This window comes from Cygnus olor, chromosome 7, assembly GCF_009769625.2.
Source record: "Cygnus olor isolate bCygOlo1 chromosome 7, bCygOlo1.pri.v2, whole genome shotgun sequence".
NCBI lineage: Eukaryota > Metazoa > Chordata > Aves > Anseriformes > Anatidae > Cygnus > Cygnus olor.
This window is the reverse complement of record NC_049175.1, coordinates 33526911-33553721: the sequence shown is the minus strand read 5'-3', so window position 1 is coordinate 33553721 and position 26811 is coordinate 33526911. Positions and strand designations below refer to the sequence as shown.

Below are 26811 nucleotides of genomic sequence, written 5' to 3'. Positions count from 1 at the left end.
TGGGCTGCAAATGGTTGAGAACTGCATTTTAGTGACCACTTCTTTGTGCACTACAAAGTACATTAATGATTAACTCAACACTTAAAAAAAAACAACACACGAACAAACACAAAATTATGGGAAACATTAGCAGCACCTATATTTTAAGATTTCCTATTTCCATTATTTCAGGCACACAGTGGTGAAAAAAACAAGAGTCAAAAGCTTATAGCGGGAGTGCAAAGACTTGTTTTATATTTTCCCTAATTGTTAACAGATGAAAGGCAAATACAATTCCTAAGAGAAATCCAAACAACAGAAATAATTTTGGAATAGATGAATAACGAGTAATGAGGAAAAATTAGGAACATGCACCTTTCTAGGATACTGTCTGCCAAGGAACCCTAATCATATGATTTTTCAAGTTAAAAATTAGTCTCTGAGCATTTAGGGTTACTGTGAAGTGTGAATGGATTTATATCTCAAAAGCCCTGCCTTACCTGGTGGTGCAGTTGTGGAGGGTACTGCATCTGTGAACACAGAACAAAGCAAAAAATTGATATTTACTGTGGAGTTATTTATATTGCTTCAAAATAGGTTGTGTCTACCTATGCAATTGTTGATTTCAGCTATGTTTATGACAAAAATATTAAAACACTCTTTCAATGCAGACGTGTCTTGGTTCACATCTTCTGGATGTACTTCTACCTCCAGTTAACTGTTTGCCTGCCTTATTTTGGGAAGAGCCTACAATCAGATGCTGCCTAAAGTTGTCTTGGACTATTTTGTTCTCAGCATATTCATACTCAGTGCTTGCTGCTGCCAGTCTTTGTATTTTGTACAGAACATCCTTGTGTTCCTTGATTGCTTGATTCAGCCTAAGTACAAGGAGTCTCTGCACAGAGTTCAGCTCTGGTCTGTTTTCTGAATTCCATTCTGATGTCCCTCATTTTTACAGCCAACAGAAAAATCCAAAGATTTTGTTTAAGTGCAGATTTATATATATATATTTTTTACCTGAACAGATGACACTGACATCCTCATTGTGCCCACAGTCATTTTTGTTCCAGCCAGCATGCGGACAGTCCCAAAGGTAAGACTCAGTTCCTGTACACTGCACATCATCCAGGAGGATGTTTCCTTCACCAGGGCCAAGGTAAGACCATCCGTAGACAGAAACAGCTTGGCCACAACCAAGTTGTCTGCATACAACATTGGCACTGTTCATATTGAAGAAATCATCACAGACTGTCCCCCATTCGCCTTTATGGTAAACTTCAACCCTTCCGGCACATCGGTCCCCACCAGATGCCAGTCGCAATTGTTGCGGATCTTCTAGAATGAAAGCAAAAATTGGCAGGCAAACATCTCAATCTGTTTATTACAGAAAATGTAAACTTCTCACATCTGAGGTCGCACCCCCATCTCTGCAGGGATGGGCTGTGCAGTGCTTCTGTGTCCCCAGTTCCTGGGGCTTACTGGGGGACACATGCAGTGCACAAAGCAGGGTGGGGCAAGGAGCTGAACAGCAGAGCTCAGATCAGTGCTGTTAATTCAGCCCAATTCACTCAGCTCTGCTGCATGTGGGGGCTGATCTGTCATGTTAGGGTTTTGGCTGGGCTGGGGAAATAACCAGCTCTCCCCGAGCTGACTCATCTACACCCACAGGTGTGCCCGGTGTGTTCACGCTCTGGAGAATGTTTCACTCTCTTACCTTTGCGTCTAAACGTGTTTTTTATCCATTCTGAGAATTTGTTCCATGCTGAGTTTGGATCTCCACCTCCTGTGGACTGCCACCAGAAACCACTTGCTGTATCAGATAAGAAAGCACATTATTAGCATTGACATAACATAGTTCTAGATATGTTTTATGGTTTTCTGTGTTGACGCAGAGATGGATGGAGTAAGCATTGGTACGTGGTGTGTTTTCAAAGGAAAAACAATCCTGCAGTTCCTCCCTGTGCCCGGAAGGACATGCTCATTCTCTCATAGCTCAGTGGAAGATGATCGTAGAGGACCTTGTTTCATGGCAGCACAAGAGCAAAGTGACTCAACCCCACAAGTCCTCATGTACATCCTGCACCTCCAGCGAAGACATGGGCTTTTGGGAGCTGAGCTCTGCCAGATTTTACTGGGGCAGTAGAAAAAGTTACTCATCTTTGCCATGCTATTGCCATAATAACATGGGAGAGTGTGGAGCATTTGTCAGTGCAGACTGTGACAGTTGCTTTGGCCGACAGCCCAGCAAGTTAGCTTAAAGTGCTCTCTTTGCAAATGCCTGCTCAGGTGTGCTTGGAGAGCCCAGGCTTCATCTAACTCAGATACACTACACACTGCTCTAAGTATTTCAAAATGTAGGTTTGACTAAACCAAAGTGTGGCATTACATATTTGTAGGGCAGCTCTTCCATTTACAGTCTGCATATTTCTGGCTAGTTCTGCCAGGTGTAGAGAATAACAGGCATCTGTATACTCATAGGCAATCCTTTGCTTCCTCTTGTACAGTGAAAGTGCAAAGAGTAAGTGGTAGTCTTCCACTCTTCATTCCCACAAAGAAGCAGGAAAACTCTCGTAGGTCCCATGCCAAGGAAGAGAAACAGCTTAATGTTTCTCTAGATTCTGATGTGACCATGCAGAGATGTACACCAAGAACAGGACAGGGCATATGCTTTCTTTAAACCCCTTAAGAGTCATTCAGACACCACTGGACAAAATTGTCCTCCAAAAGAGGATACAAGCATTTGGGTTGGTCATGTGGTTTTTGATAATCTGTAGATGCAGTCACATAAATACATTTTAAAATCTGGCCCTACATATATTAACTTAAAGGAAAAATGATTAGGCTGCCAGAAGTCAAAGCAATGTTTTGAAATGGCAGCTGTTGTAATATCCTTGTTCATTCAGAATTAACAAGCTCTGAAGAGCTGTGCCTGATTCAATCACTAAAATCGGGAGAAATTTCATTTGGGCATTTTTTTTTTTTTTTTTTCAAACTGCATTTGGTTTTCAGCCACTCACTTTCACAGACTCTTACTCCTGTGAATAGATCAGTGATCCTAAAGTTTTGGGTTTGCAAGACAGGACCCTAAGTGACTTTTCCAGTCAAATTAATCCAGCCTACATCAGGTCAAACTGAAGACAAAAGTGAATTTATTGAAGAGAGATTAAAGGTTTGCTGAAGTGTTGGGATTTGACTACATTCTGAAAATGCAGCTTAGTCCTCTTTGATGCTGAGCTCACCTCTGGGCTGCCTTTCCTCTTGTTTTATAAATAATTCAATATAGCCAACCCCTGAATCTATGTTCTATGAAATTCTCTCTTATGATTGATAAGCCTTTATTCATGGTGTCCAAGCTGATTATTAAAGATCAAAGTATCTCATTCAAACTAGCAAGATTGTAAGGAAGGTTTGGGGTTATTTTTGTTTGAAGTTTGAAGGACAATGTCACTGCATCAATTCCAAGTCTCAGCAGAGACTTGCATTTGTAACGTATATTTCCACCTGCATCCGGCAGGCTGCTCTTTTTTTTTTTTCTTAATTTTATTTTACTCTCTTGGTCTACATTCTTAAATGTATAGTGTAGAATAATTTTAATTCAAAACTAGAGTATTTGAAGAAGAATGTTTGGAAAACAACTTCGCCTAGCAATTCCCCTCACAGAAGAAAAACAAAGAAAATGATCTTTAACATACCCAGTTTTAAAATCTAACCTATGAATTTGATCTGAATGTTAGAATTAGAAGACAAATTAAACCAACAAGTTCATGATATAAAGCGTGTCAGCAGTTTCTAAGGGGACCCTGTCACCACTTCCCAACAAGCCAGTCTGTATGAGTATTGAATTTTGTCTTTAACATTTCCCTGCAAGCACAAAAAATGTACTCACTGTACCTGGTTCACATAGGAGAGAAGCACTTAACAGAAGCATCCAAGTGAGACTCACTTGAAGGTCCATTTTCTTTGTGGTTGTCTGTTCTAAACCAGTGAAGATTCAGAATTTATACTAAAGGGGTTCTGGTCTACACCAAAGGTGTTTGCTGTGTAATTTGATCTCCCTGAAATTCCAGATCCATGCCAAGGAAGTGATTTACCAAGTATTTTCATTTCACAGGGTATATCCAGACATCCGGATAAGCAGATCCAGATCACACCGCTGTTCCGGACTGGCTACTGAAATCTTCCCACTCTACTGACACCATTGCAGCCGTGTACTGATGTGGTTTTTCCAGGAAGGAATGATTTGCTTTTGGAGATTAGGCTGTTTGGTAAGGACACTTAACTTTTTTTTTTTACCATCAGTTAAGACAGTTTCCAACATACAACTGTGCTAAAACAGATTAAATTGATGTGATAATTGTGTCAAAAGATCAGTATCCTAAAAAAGAAAGCCTCAACCAAATTATCTCTGTTTTGTAAGTATTATACCTCTAAAAAGGAGTTTCTACACTTTTTCGTATCTCTTTGTTTCCTCTTTAACATAGGATTAGATCCCTACAGTATGCTCTGGAACTGCAGTCAGTTCTTTCTCACTTGCAGCCTACAGAACAATGAATCAGCTGTAAGAGATATCGGCCAAGGCACGGTTGAAAGGGACAAACTGTTTTGGGGGTACATCAGCAGGGCAATTGCTGAAATACAGCAACCAAAGAGAGCAGGATAGGGCCAGAAAGTGTTATATTAAGCTAAAGCTGTGCAAGTCGAGGAATCTGTATGTAAAGGCATACAGAGAGGCACGACCAGCTGCCATGCCCTGCTCTGGGGAAGACCAGTAGAGTCCACTGACAATTGACTCCCTATTCTCCATCTACCAGTTTCATAGCTGGTGTATTTCTGACCAAATCAGTCTGAGATTTTCCCCTTCAAAGGATAAGCAAACATGCTGCCTGACAGTTCTCTGTGTTACATCCCTCATAAACTGACTGCACAGAGCTGAAGGAAGTGGAACCTTTGTGTGTTAGGACTTACGAGACACGGTTTTGGGTCTGTGAGACACTACACAAAAGAATTGAGGCACAAAATAATTTTCAGGTGAAAGGGAGAAACTACAAACAGGTTTTTATTCTACTAGTACGAAATATGAGATCATGGGATAAGAGGCAGAAGATATTGTAGTGCTAGTAGAAATACAAATTAGTAGAGGAGTTAAGTGAAAACATTAAAAAAAAATCATTGTGAAGAGGAAATATACACCAGGACTTGCTGCAGATAATCGTTTGCCATTTGATTTCATGCTAACTTTTCAGATTAGGTGGCTTGCATGGAAAAAGGGATTCCCACCTAGAAAGGCTATGCTACACAACTGGAAAAGATTTGCCTCTAGCAAAGCCGTGAATCCAGCAGAATCCCTCCAGCAACACAGTTTTCTCCCCTGGCACGAAGTGGTGGGGTCTATACCCTGTGGCTGCTGATACTCCAAAGGATGCCTTCAGCTCTGTCTTAGTGCTGGCAGGGAGAAGGTGGGTCTCACATAGAGAGAGGGAAAAAGCAAAGCTGGAGGTTCTTAGCTGATTTGAAAATGAACATCAATTGATTCCTTTGTTCTGTGAATGCTTTTCTTATTTCCTCAGCACACTATGATGTATTGTATCTATCTAGATGGCCATGTTCTTACTTTCCCACTACCTTCTTGAGCAAAACCAGTCATGTCAAGTATTTAAACTCCCAGTTCCATGTATGTGGATTATTTGAATTCTGCTGCCATTTCCTGAAGTGACTAAGTGGGTTTATGGTAGATCCTTATCGATATTTCTATCCAAATAGCTCTAAGCTGGACCTTAACAGTACAGTATATACCAGTTTTCTTTCCTAACATCAATTAAGCTATTTCATACAGACATTTCTCAGTCCTGAATGAAAAAGAAATTTCAGAAACATTCCAAAACTCCAGCTGAAATCTCATGAAGGTTTTATTCCCAAAACAAAGAGAAACAAATTCTTTATATCTTGTGATTTGACCCAAGTCTGGATGAAAAGATTTGGATCTGAACATTATCATATAGAAGACACAGAAGTCTAATACACACATGCTGTTTCAGCGCACTTCATATTCATCCCACAATAAACAAATTCAGTGCTTGGCTGATGCTAGACATTCAATAATCTTCTCCCTAGGAAATGCAGAGTCCTGTAGAAACAGCTAATGCTTCATTCTGGTGACTCAGGCCAGACAGTGTGGAGCCTAGTTAAGAGGACGGGAAGATATGGGGAACGCAGACTATTAGCTGTCTAGCCTGTGTTAGACACATGACTGAATTAAAATATCTCGACTATGAAGAAGCATCAAAATTTGCTTTTTCAGCATTCTTCAGAAAGGAATGCTGAAAGAAAGGTCACAAAGAAGCCACTGGTTCCAGCAGACATGCCCAGGCCACAAGACTCCGCATCCCTGCTCTTGCCCAGTGAAGCTGGATCTTACTGCAGGCTATTTTACACCGTATATAAGAAGTAATGGAGGCAGGTACAAATGCTAGCGAGGGCAGCAGATTTGTACAGCTAATCCATAGTTACAGGTGACAAGGAACAACCAGCCTCCACATTAAACACTGCAGCCCTTGTCACTGACATTGAAGGTGCCTTTAAACGGAAGTGGTAAGTCTTCAGTCCAAAGCTAAGCAAGCAAACTAATCCCGTGTGGCAGGAAGCAGCAGTGATGACAGTGGGGCTGACCTTTGTGGTCTCGGCATAGCAGTGCCGTTTCTGAGAAAATCTTCTTAAAGAAATCTATCAAAATTCACTCTGAAAACAAAGAGTATTTGTTTTCTGTGATATAGTGAAGTAGCTTTGTGCTGCAAGATGGGTGTTAAACTTTCCTGACAGTGCTGGAGCTTTGCTGCCCTGGCAAAACTACCCTTCCCTGTTCAAAGCTTTTTTCAGCTTTGTCAAACTACATCCAATTTTCATGGAAATCTGTAGTGTTAAAAACTCCAGAAGGATCTGGTGGACATAGTTTGAGGGGCTAAAAGCAATCAGAAAATATAAAGCTGTTCTGGAGTGTATTACCACTGGAGGGCAGTGAGGCACTGTCCTTAAGGAATGAGGAAGTTACTGGATAAGATAGATGGTCTAATGCACAGTACTTTTGTAGGGTCCATAAAGAGGTCTCAATTTTAGCAAATACCTTAAAAAGTAAGCAGACAACAAAATAAATTGTGCATGAGACAGCTACAAACAGCAGGACACTTTTTTCCATTCCTCAGATGTCTTCTGCCAATGTCAGAGTATATTTCTTGGCCAAATGGTGCTCAGGAGAACTGGCCCTCGTCAGGCATGCACCTAAATAGGTGGAGGCCTCAGGTACCTCTTCCCTTGCAGCTCTTTACACATTATCACTTATCGAGGCTGTAAACCATGACATTTGATAGCTCTCATAACTCATGTTTGCAAGGAATTTCTTTGAAATATCTTTGAAGGAATAAACTAGCACCGATTGAATTTCTCCTAGACATGTATTTCTTGTACAAATACTTATTTGTATTTCTTCTTCCCTGATAAAGAAAACACCAGTGTGTGAAGCCACAAAATGATGCACAGGTCTACTTTTGTTTTGGGTCATGTTAATAACCTTTTCAGTCAATCATCTGCTGTAGATTACTCACTAATGAAGTGTGGAACTGGAAGAATTTACTGAAATGCCCCGCAAGATTACCACTTGAAAGCTGCCATAATACTTGCCGTGTACTCATCCTTGACTTCAGTCAGCCTGACTTTAGTCAGCCTGGGGACTTGGGTGGTGTGTGAGGCCGTGGCCCGGTGTTGCTTCAGGACATATTTGAGGAAGACAGCATATTACAGATAAGTGTGCAGAGCTTGTTCATGGTTCACTGCACATTGCTCCGAGGAGGGGATGTAATGAAAGATTCTTGCTAACTGTAAATATACTTACTATGCTTTTGAGAACATTTCTTATGCAACAAATCCTGTTTTTCTGCTGAAACCATCACATTCCCAACAGGCTGTTTCATCAGTTCTACCGTCTGTTTCTAAAAGCAAAGAATTATGAACTTCCAAGGAACTTTTGAGACCTTCAATACACATATGTAAATAGAAGTTCCTTATTTTTCTGCATTGAGAAAAACCTTGAAATTAACATAAGAGTGATATAGTGTGTTCTAAGGGAGCATGCCCAAAACAACAGCAAAGAACACAGCAAGAGGTGATGATGATGATGAGGAGGAGGCACATGCTTGTCTGGAGGAGACAGGGCCCCAATACAGCCTGGGCAGAAGCTTTACGTGTCAGGGGCTTTTCAAGCTCTCTGCACCCGTGGTGGCTTTGAAAAGCTGCACAGATTCTCCTTGTTTGGGTCAACTCCTCTCCCCAGAAGCTTCCAAAACATGGGATGTTCCTTCTGTGAGGAGAAAGGTTTGGGGTTGGTTGGCTGGTTTGGTTTTCCAAACCAGTCCCTGATGCCATGACAGGGCCTGCTCTGCTGTGACAGACGAGAGGTTGTGCACTCCTCAGAAAAGAGTAATCACTCGTCATATCGTGCTGGCTTACTACCTATTGTAACCTTTTTTACCCCCTTTCAGCTGTATGTTTAACTGAAAATGTCTTTTGCACCTTTCATCCCATCAGGAACCAGATCATGTTGAGAATAAAGGACCTTCACTGAACTTCAACCCTAAATGTGCACATTATGTATGGCTATCCACTCTCAAATTGATGTTGTCCTCTGTACTAAGCAGTGTCTCTCACACCTCAGGGTTTACAGATTTTACTCATTTCTGACAAGTGAAATTTTCCTGGAATTCTGATGTCACTGAAACGATTTATGACCCTATAAATGCAAGGGGGGAAAGATGCAGTAGGAAAAGTAGCTAAGCAAGGGAACTAGAGACTGTCTTTTTTCTGCTTTTCTCAGCCTCAGTCCCTGAGTCTGCTTCCCTCAGAGGTAGCAGAAATTACCTGATAACAGCAGTCCTTACTCCTGTGTACACATCCATCTAGTGGACTGGGTGCGATAGGTGTGTGACAAAGGATGATGAAAAGGTGTTGTGCAGCTTTCTGTTATGATTTACGTCTGGAAATGCAATATTATGTTGAAGTTTCAAGACCCTGAGTATGTGCCTGCATGCTTGCTCCTAATGAGGCCCATGATATCATATTTTCATTGCTGCTGTTACCCATTCTGGCTGTATGAAGCTACCATATGGTAGTGTGTGGTATCCTAACATCTGTTGCTTAGCTATCCAGACACATTCTTGATTCTAATTAAAATGTATTTTCTTTCAATTCTTTCTTTTTTCATGCTTCCTCTCTTCCAGCCCTTCCACTAAAATCAACCTCAGCAGGTTCTGAAGTGCATTTTGCACACTGAAGAAAGTATAGAGAAAAGGGCAAAGCCAAGCTGAAATAAATCACGCCCCTGAAAATATAACCTTCAAAGGGGTTTCCCACATATAGTGAATATATTGGTAAAGCAAAGTGGAAACTTCACATGTGATGTCATCTTCTGTGCACGAAACTGAGTAATGAGTGCTGGGTACAGCTTCTGATTCTTGTAGACATACTCTCTTGGAATAAAGATGTCACCATCTAGTCTCTGGAAGCCCCAGTCCACCCCTGTGAGTCCTGTGAGGGAAAATCTTTGTCAGAGATGAAGGTTCTGCCAGTGTAAACGGGTATCAATTATTTTGGCTCTGCGTACAGTGCTACGGGTCATTTCATCCTGTTACCCAGATAATTTCACTGGCTAACAATCCATGTCAACATAGGTTGCTTACCTTGGCATGTGCTACGTTCTTGCAGCTTTTCCTGCTTTTGATGTTTACACGGACAATGGTATAATCTTAATTAAGACAATTTCTCAACTTCTTTCTCCATTTCAAAGCATACCCCTTTGATTTCAGCAGGTGCCATAGGTAGGGATCACATAAAGTATCACCAGTGCCTTTTGAACATTTGTTGCTACAAAAATGGAAGTGATCTTCTGGTGTATTGGGAGTGCCAGGGGGTGAGGTGTGACTGGGACTGCCTTTAAACTTCTTTTACTTAGGTTTTGATAGTGTGTAAAATCATTGCAATGAGGTACATGGATAGGAGACAGTCCAACCAAATCTTAAATATGTCAAAAGCTGGTTTACTCTAGAAATAAGACTCATTTATGAAAGCTACATTTCTATTGAGAGCTTTATTTCCTGAGAGTTTGGAGAGATCTGAATGATTTCTGAGGATTTGATTCATAGACACCTCTAAGTATGAATAATCAATACATCATTGATTAAAAAGCCGAACAGAGACAATGCAAAATCCAGCACATAAATGTCCAAACCCCAGCCCAATCAATTCCCAAATTAAAGTCATCAAAGCTCAAATCATGGAATAATTGAGGGAAAATTTGCACATGCTTCTGTGCAGGAAGCACTGGAGTTGTGCCTGCATAAAACTTAAGGATTTTTTATCCGCATTTTTATGCCCCATTAGAGCCCTGGTAAAGGATCGCAACAGGGCCCTCGGATGGCTCCTGCCCCAGCAACACCCAAGGGAGCAAAAAGAATGGGTTTTGCATTTTGATTTTCCTCAGGAAATTCATGTAACTTTCCTCTGGGTCTTGATTCATAAGATAGCTGTCGCTAAACATACCAGGTGCAGGTACAAAGCAGCATCAAATTTTGATACATATTTACTGGAGATAATAATGATAAATAGAACTGATGCTGCCCTAGCTTTGCTTTATTAGTTACTAATGAAAGATAATGAAATGAACTATTAACAAAATAGCAAAAATGAATTACTAGAAAAATAAATAATAAGAATTAATCAGTCTAACTACATCAGTTAATTAGGAAAGCTTTCTTTCCTGCATGAATCATCAGTGGCTGGGGTGTAAAAGTTAAAACTGGACATAAAAGAAAATTGTAGGTTGCTTTTGTCTGTACACTGATTTTTTTATTATTATTATTTTTAAATTTGTTTCCCACAAAGCAGTCAAGCACATGTAAAGCTATCCAAACAAAGTTGCAATAGATGTAGCACCTATTAAGTGACCAACAAGGAGTGCTTTGGGAGGACAAGTTGGAGGGACACCTTCTCCTGCCCCATCTGTCAAGGGGAACCACGTTGAGTGGTGGTTGGTTGTGAGAGGTTGGCAAGGGGTGACTGCTTTCCATGAGCACGATGTGGAAAAGCAGATATCCTGTCTAACTGTGGCATTTGGACAACAAATGCAGTCAGACTCTTGGTATGGAAAAAAAAGAAGGATGAGTAGTGATAATATCGTGCAATGAAAGCATTTATTACCAATTAATGATATCTTATAGTCACTTCATTTTATACATTTGCCTTAGGTATGTAAAGAGAATATATCTGATTATCCTCAGTCCATGTATTAGAGTGATTTGTGCTGATTCTCTGTCTCTGGAAATGTTTCTACTAGATCAGGTTGTAATCAGGCTTAGTTTGTGTTTATTTGAATGTCTGACTGTTTGCAAGCATGAGGAGAGAATTAAAGCACAAGAACTGTGCATTTCCAACAGAATGCATATAGGGTGAGATTACTGGAGGAAAGATTTATTGTTAGATGGATTATACAAATATATTGTTTTCTAAAGAGTGTTTTGTCATGAGTAAACAGCACCATTAGCTAAAGCAAAAAGTATATAAGGGTAACAGCGTTCAAACTCCACATCTCCAGAGGATCCTCAGTCCCAGCCCAGAACTGTTCTGGTTCCGTGGCTGAGGCCAGCAGCCTGTGGTGGATGGCAATGGAGCCATTTTTATCTCTTCAGATACAGGAATCAGAGGCATGGAGTGGTGGGAGAACAACACAAACAATACTTCTCTGAGGAGCTGTCCTCTCCAAGAGAGGAGACTGTTGTGGACATGTGTGTGCCAAGTAGATCTCTGCAACGGAGGAAGGTCGTCATCCTTTTCTGACTCCAGACTGAACAAATCTCCTGTGTCGACCAAGCTAACAAAGTTTGTCTCAAAGTTTTCTTATTGGGTACACCAATCCTAGTGGACTCTATAGAGCAGAAGGAGTAGAAACAGCTTATATTCTGCTGTGTGAACTAAAGGTTGAAAACACGAGTCACAGAACGGTCAGCCTTGGGAGTGTCAGGCAGGTAGCAGATGAAATCACTGAGACTTTGAGTTTGAAACAGATAAAAGTGATTGGAAAGAAGCTTTCCTCATTATTCTCATTTTCCTCATTATTCTGCATTGAGAAATCCAGTTCTCATGGAGACTGCAGATCTGTAAGTTGAAAGTGCCTGCTGAATTTCTTGTAGATGCCTCGGAAATTTACAAGCATTAAAGGTAATGTACATCTTATATCCACTCTGCTTATGCTGCACGCCCTGTAAGAATGACCAAAGAGAAAAATGATCAAATGATCTGGCAAATAGCTATGAGATTCGTATTTGTTAGGTCTCTATTAGTCCACAGAAGTGAAAAAAGAATTGATTTTGCAACATGGGCTCAACTGCTAATGATTTTTCAACTGTACTTCAAAATGTATCTTATGGGAAATTCTTGAAATGAATAAAACAAAGCAGAAAGTACCTGAGCAGACAACGCTGGCATCTTCATTGTGGCCACAGTTATGTCTTGACCAACCGTTGTGGGAGCATTCCCATAGGTAATATTCATTGCCTCTGCACTGTACATCATCCAGGAAAATAACTCCAGAGCCTTCCCCAAACTGGGCAGCTCCTGGTGCAGACATGGGCTCCCCACACCCAAGCTGTCTGCAAATGACCTGAGCATCATCGATATCCCAGAAATCGTCGCAGACTGTTCCCCATTGTCCTTTGTAAAAAATTTCAACACGCCCCTCACATCGATTGCCACCATTCTCCAGCCGCAGAGATGCTTCTAGCAAAGACAGAGCAGAAGTAAATTACACACAGCCTTAACTCTAACCTTACGCTTGTGCCAGGTGTGGGATTGTGTTACAAAATGGACAAGACTAGAGGAAAAGCTATTCTGCAGAATGGGGCTGTTCATGCAGCCTGATGTGTCTTTTGGAGCAGGCAAACCTCCCTCTGAGGCTGTTACGCTCGCACCATAATTAAACAAGGAGTTACAGAGACCAGATTTTTGTAAAAATGGTATAAGTGGCCATTTGCACTGTAGAAGGACAGTGAATCTTTGGAGCACCAGAATGAATTAAGGAAGCCTGAATTCCCCGAGAACAACTCCTAGAGAAGCTAAGCAGTCACACGTGACTGACACTTTGCTCTTCTGCCATGATGAATTTCTGAAAGTGTGTCCAAGATTTTCCCTCCTTGCATTGTGGTTTGTTGAATGTGAGGTACGCTTAGGGGAGTCTGATTTTCAATCAGTAACAAGTTATGCATTACACACCTTATACTGTTTTAAGGTGTTTTCCCAACTTTTGAGCCATCCATAATCATCTACAACTTCCGAAAAACTAAAGTATGGAATTTGTCCATCCTCCTCAAATAAATGTTATATTTTTCCCCAAGACTTTTCATCAAACAAAAGCAAAACATGTTAACAGTAAATACCCAGTTTTTAGGATGACCAGTTAACGAAACGATAAGACTTACCAGGAGTTCTGTCTCCCCTAGAAGCTGTGGATTAGGAATAAATATGAAAATTTTAATCTTCAGTTGTATTTTAGCAGAACAAAGACGAAACAGACTTTGCAACATCTGGGGAGAGTCTCTCTCTTATTATCTTATTATCTAATTTGTTCTAAAACTAAGTTATCTTTTTATAACCTATCTTAATCAAGGCAAACACTTCAACTTGCATTGAAAAGTCAGAGCAAGAGTTAATCCTTTAGGAATGACTTCTGAGTTTAAAAAACTAAACCAGTTAAAAATGATGTCCTGGAGAGGCATCCTGGGAAGGGTTCAATTTGAACATGCTCTGAAATCTGTGTATCTGTGCTGTACGTGCTGGTATCCAGTCGCTTCAGAATACTTATGGGAGAGCCATGCCCATGAAGCCCAAAGTGTGACGTGCCTACCAAGCCACCAAACACCTCCTCCTCCGGTACCCTGTGTGAGACATATTGTGCCCCCTTTCTGCCCTCCCATCAACGTCACTGACTGCCACCAGCATCTTCTGAGCATCCCGGACCAGAAGACACGCTGCCCTTCCTCTCACCAGTCCTCGCTCCCTGTAACCACCTCTGAAGCATGCAAAAGAGAACAGAGAGAGGCAGTCAGGCTCTCAATTTCTGCCTTCACCATGCTTTTCTTGTGTTTCACTCCTACAGCTCTGCTGGTTTTGTTGCTATAGCCCTTGCCTCAGGCTGATGATGAGGTTTGAGATTTACACAATTCACAGTTTTACTTACATAAATAAAAACATTCTAAATGTACCTGAGCAACGCACACCGGCATCTTCTTTGTGCCCGCAGTTATGTGTTGACCATCCTCTATGAGAGCATTCCCACAGGTAAGATTCACTTCCAAGACACTGCACGTCATCCAGGAGAATGTCCCCCGATCCTGGAGTGAAGTGGGCTTTTCCCAGTGCGGAGAGAGCTTCTCCACATCCCAGCTGCCTGCACACGACCTGTGCATCATTTAGGTCCCAGAAGTCATCACAGACCGTCCCCCAGCTTCCTTTGTAGTAGACTTCCACACGACCTTCACATCTGTTTCTACCATTTATCAGCCTCATGGACACTTCTGTGAAAGAGAAGAGAGAGGAGATAAGAATGCAGACTGCCAAGGTGATAAGTTATAATCCTGGAGTAGCTCTGGAGCTGGTTCAGTATGTTATGCTGGCTACTGGATTCTCTCCTGGCCTTTCCTCTCCAGGGAAGGTGAGGAAAACGTTGTTTATTTCCAGCACACCCAGTGTCATCGTGTGGCAGTTCGCAGTCACCTGCGGCTTCCTGGCTCATGCTTTGAGTCGAGACTTGGCAGGTGTTCACAGCTGCCTAAATAAGGTTTTCCTTCCCAGCTTAATAGAGGCTGTGAGATTAATATTAATGAAAGAAATGACCTATGTTAGCTAAACACTAGTGGGTATTTCTTTATCAATATATTCACAGCAAAACATTATACTCAGTAGAAGGAAAATCAAGGTTTTAAACATAGACATGGGGTGACCGAGAAACAAGGTTCATCAAGCCAAAGCAACACAGTGGGACTAAGACTTCCTAATAACTAAATTATCTCTTCTCCCTGAATTTTAATATCACTTAAAGGTTTCTGAGTTTTATTAGAACATGGAAAAAGTTTATCTTTTAAGAGTGTAATGTAGCTCCATCCAACAGATGGAATTATTGAAATACTGATTTATATAATACCTTTTATTTTAAAGGACCTTGGACTTAAAGCAACCTAGTCCAGTGAATCTTTTTCAGACTCAGAAAGTCCTATCATTTCTGTACTCTACAACAATCAGGTATACATTTCAACTTCAGTTATGAATTCTCTTTAAAGATTAAAAACCCATGGTTATCTTCATAAAAACTGTATAGATCAGTATTGCTACTTTCATTACGGTCAAAATACACTACATTTTAAGAAGCTATTTTCACACATAAACTACTGAATAAACTAAATGAGATTTGCATTTTTAATAATTAACAAGAAGTTGCTTTTGCTATAGAAAATTCCAGATAGAAATGATTGAATAAGTATGAAATTTAAATTACCAGGTATTTCAGTTCCTGTAGAAGCTGTGAGAGAAGGAAATAAAGAAAATGCACATTTTAGCCATTGGTGTTTATAAAATTAACTAAATTTGTAGAACACAATACTTCTTTACAAAGTCTACTTTTATTTCAGAAAGCATTCAACATCTAATTAATTAAGCTGTTTGCAATACGTGTGTTTGAAGATGATAAAAATGATAAGACATGAGATTATAAACTGACTTTCCTCACTAACAACTTGAAAATCAGTGGAGAACAGGATAAGACTTTGGAACTTTTGTTACTATTTGACAGATGTAGAAAAAGTTGTCAGGGTTACAACTGGGTGAGTACCTAAGACCACCAGAAGTCTAAGTACATCTTTCTTCAGAGGGATCTGACAGAGCCCTGGTTCCTTCTCCTCCTTGCTTCCTGCCCCCCAGACTGCAGAAGAGTCACAGCTCTAAACCTTTGGATTTGGTCCTGAGTATCTCACTCAAATAAATAGTCTGCAGACGTTCAATAGAAGCTTTGTCAAGGAAAGACGTGGGATTAGGACCTAAGCTCATGAGAAGTCTCCTGTGTGAAAGCCTGTTAGTGCTGTAAGGGCAGAATGTGCCTCGGGATTGGGTTTTGGTGCTCCTCTAGTCTGGTGGCAAGCTAATAGTATTGGTTAATACAGATTACAGAAGATTAAAATAATATGATGGTTGTACAAAAACACTGGATGCACTCTGAATGACACTGATTGAAATACTCTAAAAGTTTTCACAGCTTATCTGTGCAGAAGTTTGCAATAACAGATTTTGATCAAATAAGGAAAGAGGGAAATTCTCTGTGTAGGAAAGAGCCTTGTTACTTGCAACAGAACCAAAACTCTTCTGAGAAAAGGGTTTTCTACTTCAGGGGAGAAATTTTCAATGTGACAAAATTTAAAATTAAACTTAAAACCAAAACTTAGTTTTAAAGTTTAAACTTAAAAACAAAATTTAAATTAAATTAAAATTAAATTAGAGTATTTCTTATTGTGACTCTTTTTGATAAAGCAAATATATCACCGTGTACCTGAGCAAATGACGCTGGCATCGCGCCGGCTGTCACACTTCTTTCTATACCACCCCCTGTGAGAACACTGCCACAGGTAGTTCTCATCCCCTCTGCACTGCACATCATCCATGACAATATATCTCGGGCCGCGAGTAAAGGTGACATTTCCTGAAGATGATACAGCATGTCCACAAGCCTGCTGGTTACAGACAACGTCTGCATCATTTATATCCCAGGAATCCTCACAAATGGTCCCCCAGGTTCCTCTGTAAAGTATTTCAACACGCCCTTCACACTGGTTCCATCCATTCACCAACCTCACTGACAGCTCTTTGAAAGAAAAAAGAGAATTTCACTGAACCTGGGATATTTTTTTTTTTTTTTTTTTTTTTGCTAAGGAGGAGCTAAGGTGGAACACAGCAGGTTAAAGGACAGACAGGTTTCCATGCCATGCTAAATTTCACTAGTTAGCCATGCATATGCATTTTCAGCCTACCTAGAAACTCTTGCTTTTCAGAGTCCCTGGGGTAAAACCATGCTCCTTAAGCCACTACCTACCCTATCTGAAGACAGTGATGCTCCTGAATAGTTCAAGCTTTGCAACACAGGATCCACAGCACTGATGTTCTGAATAAACTGTAGTTTGTGAACTTTCATGTAACTCTGCATGTACAAAGCCATGCCTCATTTATCCAGACTTAACTTTTACGTGGATATAAGTTGGGCAAGTTCTTGACTTTATTCCATGTTTTACACTAACAGAACAAAAATGCTGAGCATCTGTTTGGTACCTGGGCTACAGTGTTGTATTATTTTAAAGGGAAGTCACTTCCAACATGAAGAGAGCAATGACCAGCCTTTCTGATTAGAAACCGTCAGTGTTTTCAGCCCTACACATTCAGTCCTAAAACATCAAAACCTGTCGATATTAAAGGTAATGACATGTATTTAAGAAGCTTACCTGTCACTTCAGATCCTATGGAAGCTGCAGATGAAAAAAACATAGTTCATTTTTAGGTGGAATTTTCAGTAACTGCAGTAATAACTGAATATATTGATGAAATATGACAAATTGCACTTTATGCTGAAAAAACAGTGATACACATAATAATGTTCCTTTTGTCAGTACTGTTACACAGGTCTATAACAGAAGGTAGACCTGTTCTGAAATATATTAGCTTATGACTGTAGGGGAAAATATGAATTATAAATTTATAAAGTTGTTAGTGATAAAAAAAAGTGTTATAAACGAGACAATGTAATCACTAGGGAAGAACCCCAAGGTAATCAAAATAAAACAGGGGTTTTGATTTGATGTGGTTGGAGTACTACAGAGGAAATGTTACTAACTGGTAGAAATATTCTGAGAATCTGAAGAAGTGATGGCCATTGTTTCTTTTTTAATAGTTGCTTGCTGGCTTTCAGAAGACTTAGGCTAATGAGGAAGCTCAGGTAGCAGCAGAGGAAAGAGAAAAGCTGAAGGTCTAAGCTATTCTCTGAAGTGCAGCTGTGAAACCTATGACAAGGCCAAGGGTTTCTTGTTAGGTGTAAGTTCAGGGTACTAATTTCCTTGTAGACCTGTAACTGACATACATTTCAGTGAAGTATGGGTTGTGTTATTAGTTAACCAGTAAAGGGTGAGGACAGGCTGTTCAGAGTTCAGATGATCGATGTCCAAGCAGGCGGTTACCCTCAGTGACCCTGTGGGCCACTGTTTGTACCACCGTGTCCTGGTTTCAGTTAGGACAGAGTTAATTTTCCTCCTAGTAGCTGGCAGGGTGCTATGTTTTGGATTAGAATGAGAAGAGCGCTGATAACATGCTGATGTTTTAATTGTTGTAGAGCAGTGCTTACACCAAGCCAAGGACTTTCCAGCCTCTCTCTGTCCTGCTAGCGAGCAGGCTAGGGATGCAGCAGGAGCTGGGAGGGGACAGACCCAGGACAGCTGACCCAAACTGGCCAAAGGGGTATTCCATACCATCTGACGTCATGCTGAACAATATATAGGGGTGGCTAGCCGGGGTGGAGGGGGGGCCGGCTGCTCGGGGATAGGCTGGGCATCAGTCAACGGGTGGTGAGCAATTGCATTGTGCATCACTTATTTCGTACACATTATTACTATTATTATTATTATTATTGTTTTAATTTTTTCCCTGTCTTAATAAACTGTCTTTATCTCAACTCACAGACTTCACTTTCCCGTTTCTCTCCCCCATCCCGGAGAGGGAGGGGGGAGGGTGAGCGAACGGCTGTGTGGTGTTTGACTGCCAGCCGGGCTAAACCACAACAACCGCTAACACAATGACACCTTTGTGTTAAAATTTGCAAAGATAAGCTGTGAGGGGTGGCTCAGACACCAGGCTGGACCTGTCCTCTGTGTCTGCTGTGACACTTCTCCCATGGGGTGGCTCCCTTTGCTGCATGCCGGTTATCAGTTAACCAGGCATCAAAAGAACCTCCACATCAGGGGGAGCAGGAAATAATATCAGGCGGTACACAGAAGCAGTTGCCTAAATGGTTTTACTGCCCCTGGTAACTCTGTTGGACAGTTAGCCCATTTTCACTGCAAGATCTAACCTAGACTAAAATACCTACGGGGCATACGTAGCAACTTTTCAACTTATTTAGCAGATTTTTTTAGTTCATCGGTGTAGAAATCATTAACAAGCACCGCTGCATAATAAGAAAAAACAATTATACTGGACAGCTGCAGGAGGTGAAAAAACAGCTTCAAACATGCAGGCCCTGCCCGGTTTGCTCGGGGCAGGCAGCAGTGCAGCGGGATGCCCACCCCGCACAGCTCAACCCTTTGGCTGGCCATGGCTCTGCACCAGGCAGGTGAGTGGAGGTTCTGGATGAGAGGAATAAATCAGCAGGTTTTTGAAATAGTGGGTTTTTTTTTATGCCTACATTCACCTTGGGGTCTGCCCAGCGAGGTAAAGCTGCTACATACAACGCACCTGAGCAAACGGCGCCGGCATCTTCCACATGCACGCAGTTGTGGACCGACCACCCTCTGCTGGGGCACTCCCAGAGGTAAGCCTCGTTCCCTTTGCACTGCACGTCGTCAAGAAGGATCTCCCCCGAGCCTTGACTGAAATTGGCGTTACCGGGGGCGGAAAGAGCCCTGCCACACCCCAGCTGGCTGCAGACGACCTGAGCATCCTTCAGGTCCCAGGAGTCATCACAGACGGTGCCCCAGCTGCCCTGGTAATGGACCTCAACACGGCCCTCGCATCGGTTCCTCCCATTCACGAGCCTCAGGGACAAATCTTTGGAAGGCCAAAAATGAGAGAGTTATTGATGAGGGATGCTCCCACATCACCAGGCTTTAAGTGGGCTGTTGTAAATTTGAGGCAACGGTAAGAACTCCTGGTAAGCAAAGTTAAGAGATTGACCAGAAATATTTATAATCTTCTTTTTTAATCTTTTTTTTTTTTTTTAATTCAAACTTGTGAAATTTGACCAATACATTAAAAACTTAAAGATACAGCATATTCCTAACACAAAAGATTGGGATTAATGTATGATATACTTGCAAATACTCCTCTTCATAAACTGTATACTTATACTAAATGACTATATTGTGTAATATGACTTTGTCAGTAAAATCAATTATACAAGATGAAAATTACCAGGAACTTCAGACATCAAAGAAGCTGAAAAAAAAAAAAAAAAGAAAGAACAGAGTGAGAAAGATTACTTTTTAACAACTTGTACTAAACAAAGTGAGCAGTAGTTCACCTACACTGCTAGGAAAAAAAAAAAAGGCAACACAAAACCAACCCTCAGTACATTGGGATTTTGTCTTTATAAGCTTTTTTTTTTTTAAATGTATAGTAGTATGTATTTTCACATACAGTAGCGTCTCTCATGAAAGACTGTTTTCCACATCACATATGGAAATTGCTAGTTATTTTGTCAATGATTCATAGGAATGACCAGTTGAATTCATCCTTTAGGTGGGAAGCAGTGGCAGTGGCCAGATGGAAAAGCCTCTGAATGGGGCGTAAAATAGGTTATACTCTATCAAAAAAGAAAACATAACCATTCTGCTTCTTAGAGCTTATTATTAAAAGATTTTGAATGTGAAAGCTAATGTGTAGGTTATAGTACTCTCTTAAGAAGTATTTGTTGGATCGCAGAGGGGATGTCCTGTAGAGCTTGACAATGATTTTGGTAGTTCAGTTCCCTTTCGCTAAGCACCAGGACCTCAGTCTGGCTCATACTTATAGCACGTTACTGACCACAGATGTCAATAAATCTAGTTACCTGCGCAGATGACACCGGCATCTTCCTGGTGAAAACAGTCATTGACGAACCACCCGTCGTGGGAGCACTGCCAGAGAAGAGCTTCATTCCCTTGGCACTGCACTTCGTCCAGGAGGATTTCTCCTGTGCCTTCACCAAAATGGGCTTCTCCCACGGCCGCAGTGGCTCTGCCACACCCGAGCTGACCGCACACCACGTCAGCATCTCTTCTGTCCCAGGAGTCGTCGCAAATCGTTCCCCAGACTCCGTTGTAAAACACTTCAACACGGCCCTGACATCTGTTCTGCCCATTCACCAGCCTCAGGGAGAATTCTTTGGGAGACAAAAGGAAATCAGACCAACCATTGGAGTGGCTGCTGTGCTTCCAGGGACACCTGCAGTCGCAGGCTATCAGAGGAAATGCTTCACAACAGCTTCCCAAGGAGCTCACCAGCAAGGGAAGCGTGCTCTATCCTCTTCGGCTCACCAGACTTGAGCTCCTATGGGTTCAGGACTGAATTTAAAACATCTTCCAAGGGTGAGGCACCTGATTGCCCCTACAGCAATTGCATTAAGTTAGCATTACACTAACACAAAGCCATCACCGTCTGGTGGGGACTCTGGTATGTCATATTGTGTTTCTTCTGACCACAATGAATTAAACAAGGAAGGCAGTGCTCAGAATAGCATAGCAGAGGGTCACTACCCTCAGTATTTCACTCTTGAAGGAAAATTTGAAGGGACGTGGTCCCTTAGGGATTATTTTTGCACTGGGTGAATGTAGATCACGCATGCAGCCTGCAGCTGAAGAGCTGCATGAAGACCACCGAGTTACCCCTTGCCTGTGAGTTGTTTTCAGATTATTACCTACATTTGTTATTAATAGTGCCAAAATGCACAGATACCCTCTGACAGACAAGCACCTTACTATAAGGAACATTTTTTTTTTCCTACAATACATTAAAATACAATACAATATATGGTTTCTACATCACACTAACGAAATCTTAAGAGTACCCGGTGGCATCATCGGTCCTTCAAGCCCGCTAAATACCCAAGATGTCTACCAGTTTGAGGAGGCTTTTCTGCAAGCTACAAATTTTGCCAGCATTGATTTTAGAGGAAAACACAAGCGATAGGGAGATAGGACTGAGCAGCACTGGGCACAGTACCTGACGCCTGCAGACCCCCTCCATGCAGCAGTAGCATCCATACAATGGTCAGTGCAGGTTTCATTTTAACTGCGCTCCTATAATGCTGATAGAACATTTCAGAATTTATAAATGTGTAGATATAAAGGGGTGTGTTCTGCAGCTTGATCAGCCTTATTATTTTTTTTTTTTTAAGTACGTTCATGATTTCATACAATGGAGATACTTTTAACTTTTAAAAACATCCTCTTGATTTTTTTTGGCAAGACTTTGTTTATAATAGCTTGATTTTTTGATTACCTTAATTATCATTTCAATCACTTCTCCTCTATGGAAACACTGGCCAAACCCTCCCCATATCAGACCCAATGGCAGCCGCTGGTTCAGGAGGAACCAGCTGCGTGCAGCCAGGGAGAAAATTACTGATACCAAGTGAAAAACAATAGCAGGTTTCTTTCACCTCTCAGTTTTTCCCCTGTCCTGAAGTGGATGCAGGTGTTTGTTGTTCTGTTGTGCTCCCTGTCCCCTCGCATCCACCAAAACCAGGTGGCCCCAGCTGGGTGGCTGTAACCTCATCGCAGCCCTGGGCACAACAGTGCCTGCAACTAAAAGCATCACTGGAGCAATGGATGGCCCTATCTGCTAGGAAAAAAAAAATGCTTTCTTTCCAAATGCAACGCCAGACACCCCTCCAGACTGTACAAGTTCTAGCCTGTGTTTTAAGATTAATCGGGCCTTTGAAAATTGTTAATTTTCAGTCTCGTACTAAAACGGAAGGCTGAGGGCTGAAATCTTCAGCCTTTGTACTTCCCAGCCTTAGGAAAGCATTTCACGTGATGCCTGGATTAATCCGTGCAGGCTTGGCAGAGAGAAGAGCACTTGTCTTCCTCAACAATACGTGCCTTAGAGACATCCAACAAACTCTTACGAAACAAAGACAACTTGTTTCATGCTGGCACAGCTCAGATCGAGAGTTTACTTTACATGCACAGGGTGCAGCTTCCAAACACAACACTGCCCAGGCTGTCCAGGAGCTCAAAGAGAAAGTGAAGCAACAGGTTTTTGGCTACCCTCCAGCATCTGGGGCTTTGTAGTCAGCTTTCTGAGCCCGGGGCTCCAGGATCCAGCATTTTGGAGAGGGTGGTTTTGCTACGTTGATATCGTCATGCTCTTTCCATGGGAGAACAGGGCCCTCACAGCAGCATAACTCAATTCTCATCAGGTCTCATGCAAAAAAGCTCTGCTCGTATCCAGACTGAACAATGAGAGGTGGTGATGAATGCCAAAGGTGAAGGCCTGGATGCTTTAAGTCAGGTTTTCTATGGATGGCCTGTTTCTACCCAATGCCTACATTAAAAAAGAACAAGCAGAAGTGATGAGGGAGATAAGGCAAGAAGCAACAAGACCTTGACAGGTGTTAGAAAGTTATTTGCACTGCTTTCAAGAAGGAAGAGGAGGGAAGCAAAAGAAGCACAAAGGGAAAAAACCATATAGGTCATCTACTAAAAGCATAAGGACTTCATAAGGACAACATAAGGACTGGGGAGCCTGGTGCTGCAGCTGTTTAAAAACCACATTTTATCTCTTCTGATTAGTGACTTACACACCCACGGAAAACTGCCTTAGTCTCAGCAGGTTTTCATGATGATGACTGAGGACAAAATGCAGCAGGTTTTCATGATGACAACTGAGGACAAAAAAAATCACAGCCCTCATACAGAAAGAGGAGGAAAGGGAGAAGCTATCTCTTGGAAACTACAGTTTCTGAAATTAGAAGAAAAAAAAAAAAGAAAGAAAAAAAAAGAAAAAAATACTACAGTCATGTCATTCAAACTCATTGTGTTCTTTAGTACAGTGGCAGTGCAATTCCTTTCTACTTTACAGCCTGTAACTAATTCATTTATTTGAGAAAGGAAAAAGCTGCTTGGATGAGTACTAATTGGTTCAGGGCAAAAGAGGTGATCCAAGGGTTATTCTAGCAAATGAAAACAAATGCCACTCCCAGTGACCCAGATGGGTTTCCTCAGCTAAGCACAACTTTGTAAAAAAATGTTTTTCATGTCAGAGTTCTTGAGCCTGAGATAGAAAGTCTCCCAAAATACACAAACTGCTATGAGAATTTCAGTATCTCCTTGTTTTTTTTTCCAGCTAGATTTAAACTGCCAAAACAAATACAAATTAAATTAAAAACAAACATGAAAAAAAGCAAGCTATCAAAATAAAGAAAAATAAATAGGGAAAATCAGCTCTCCTTGTAACACAAGACATTTAACAAAAATTGTGCAAAAACTTATGTTTGTGCTCAGAGATGCTTGTCATCAAAAGCCAGCAATTATTCTTATCTTGAACTCATCGCAGACAAAGGGCAGCAGCAGGCTCTCTAAAGAAATGTTTTTGCTGTTTCCCCTGAGTTTTTTAAGCATGGTGGGCGGGTCAGAAACCCAGCTGCAACCTCTCTCTGCCTGACCTCCAGCTCAGGGTAGATTCTGGTGCAACCTATGAAAAAAAGCTTGGTTGGTGAGTCTGATACAGTTATTTAAAACAATAATTGCCACTCAAGTGAAAGTGATCTCTGCAGTATATTCATTTAATGATTTAATTAGAACATGGTACACGTGTTCCACCTTGGGTATTAAAGAACACCTAAGTTGGAACTTTAAGCAGGTTAGCTGCTTAGTTCAGCCTGATGTCAACAAGTATTTGTGGGCTTTTGTTGCAAGGTATGGGAAGAAAGAAATGAAAACAAGAAAAGCCATGTTTCTTACTCATACCCTGCAAAAGCAAATTAGCTCTTTTTAGTTTCAATCTACAAAACATGGGGATTTATTATTAAAAACTGGAAAATGAATCTGTTGGCTATGGGATCCAGAAACAAAACAATGTTTATTTATACCCTATTATAAATATTTTTATAATATGTTCCTGGGAAGGAGGCCTACAGAGTTGAATTATCGGTCCATACTCCAAAATTAGAATAGAAGGATAAGCAGGACAGCAAAGCACAGGAAATTCAGCATGCAAACAAACAAACAAGAACTTTATTTCTAAGACCTGTTTTAACCCCAGTGCTGGTCAAATACATTGTATGATTTCACTGGGGACAGCACACTGGCAGGAACCCACACAGTCTGTAAAATGCCTTTTTTTTCCCCCCAAAAATTGCATATTTGAAAACAGTTTGCTTTGACTCCATCCTGTTTCCATGAAACACCTTCTCAAGTGCCACTTTGGGAGAGTTGAGGAATGTGCAGTTTCATCAGAGTTACAAGCAATTGTACCTTCATGCTGTGTATAGGCTAGTTTTAGTTCAGTAATTGTCCTCCCCCGACTCAGCTCACACTACATTGCTTGGCACTTTTAATGGATTTTAGCATGTCGTTTTTTATATTCTGGGTAAGTCCTGAGTAGCCAAACTCCTCACAACCACAAAGCAAAAAAAAAATAATGTGGGAAAAAAAAATAATAATAGTAATTTCATTGTGATAAGCAACCAAAAGTTTTAAAGAATGAACTAAATTCTTCCTTCTGGGAAGCAGATATAAGATTTCTTTTGATACTTATATGACATCTTGATGAGACCTGAAAAATCTCCTGATTGAGATTCGATCTCTTTAATGAGATTTACAGTTTTTGTCTGGTTTAGGATGTATCCAAAAACCCCTAAGTCAGTGTGAAGGCTTCCAATTGATTTGACAAGCCCTTGTATCAGATCATATGGTTCAGCCTTAAATATTGGAAACAGAACACCCTTAACAGCTCAGTGTCTTTTGAATTTGGATCTATTTAATCTAGAGAATTGGAAATGTAATGGGAAAACACCAGCAAAATGCACCTAAAGAGAAAGGTGACAAAATTACTTTGCATGGCCTGGAAGCACAGGGCAAGAACTAATGGGCTTGAACAGCAACAGTGAAAGTCAAGGGGAGGCATTTTGAAAAACCTTTTCAACAGTGATGCTCATTTCAATAGTGAGCCTTGGGCAGCACGAGGAGAGATTGCCTTGGTTGCAGTGCAAGTTTTGAAGTTTGGGTAGCATCTGCTGGGAAGATGTGGTGGTGATGAGGGTGCACCCTATACAGTTCAACTCCCTCAAAGTACCCTGTAACCACACACACAGAGGTACATCCAGTGCTTACACAGCACAGAGATACTGCCCACATCGTCACAGCACTATGTGGAAGTATTTCACGATACAACGGATGGGCAGAAAGCTGAATGCTGGAGGGAAAGCTTTCCCTCCAACAACATGAGGATACACACTGGCACAGTTGTTCCTCACAGGCACGCGGTGGGCTTTTTTCCACATACATACCAGTGAAGAGTGAGATAGGTATTTGCAAGACCCCAGGTTGCAGGTGGGCATGGGGGCTGCTTGGATGGGAGAGGATTCTCAGGGACTAGGTCAGCCACATGGTTTGGAGGGAACACAGGGGCAGGGGACATACCGATAGGTAGGTCCTTTGAAGTCCGCAGTGGGTCATGTAGTGCTTGTGTGTGACACTGGGGAGAGAGTAACACAGAACCGAAAGAGAAGGCATTTCTCCATCAGGCATCACCTATCTATTCTCTGGCTTCCCAAGGCCAGAAATTTTCTGTAAATTTGCATGTGCTCGGCAAATTTTCAATCCAACAGACCATGCTCCGACACAGCAAAGCATTCATTTGTATTTTAATCACAGAGATATTCATTCAAAACAAAAAATTGAATTATTGTTTTGTAAGCATTCCTTCATTTGATTTTAAATGACACTGCTCATATAACATACATCTTCAGCTTAAAAATCTCTGCATTTTATAAATAAGCACAGACCTATTATTGTT

The 26811-nt window shown here is 41.2% G+C and overlaps 1 protein-coding gene across 1 annotated transcript in view; it reads right to left on the bottom strand.

Annotated features, from left to right (window-relative positions):
• Positions 1-26811, bottom strand: part of LOC121073276 (deleted in malignant brain tumors 1 protein-like) — a 90712-nt gene that overhangs the window by 27777 nt on the left and 36124 nt on the right. Inside the window, 10 exon segments of the mRNA XM_040564058.1 lie at positions 1005-1073; positions 4092-4165; positions 12425-12792; positions 13491-13514; positions 14274-14585; positions 15563-15586; positions 17550-17573; positions 19549-19860; positions 20224-20247; positions 20861-21262. Of these exon segments, the coding sequence (XP_040419992.1) occupies positions 1005-1073; positions 4092-4165; positions 12425-12792; positions 13491-13514; positions 14274-14585; positions 15563-15586; positions 17550-17573; positions 19549-19860; positions 20224-20247; positions 20861-21262 (1633 nt within the window).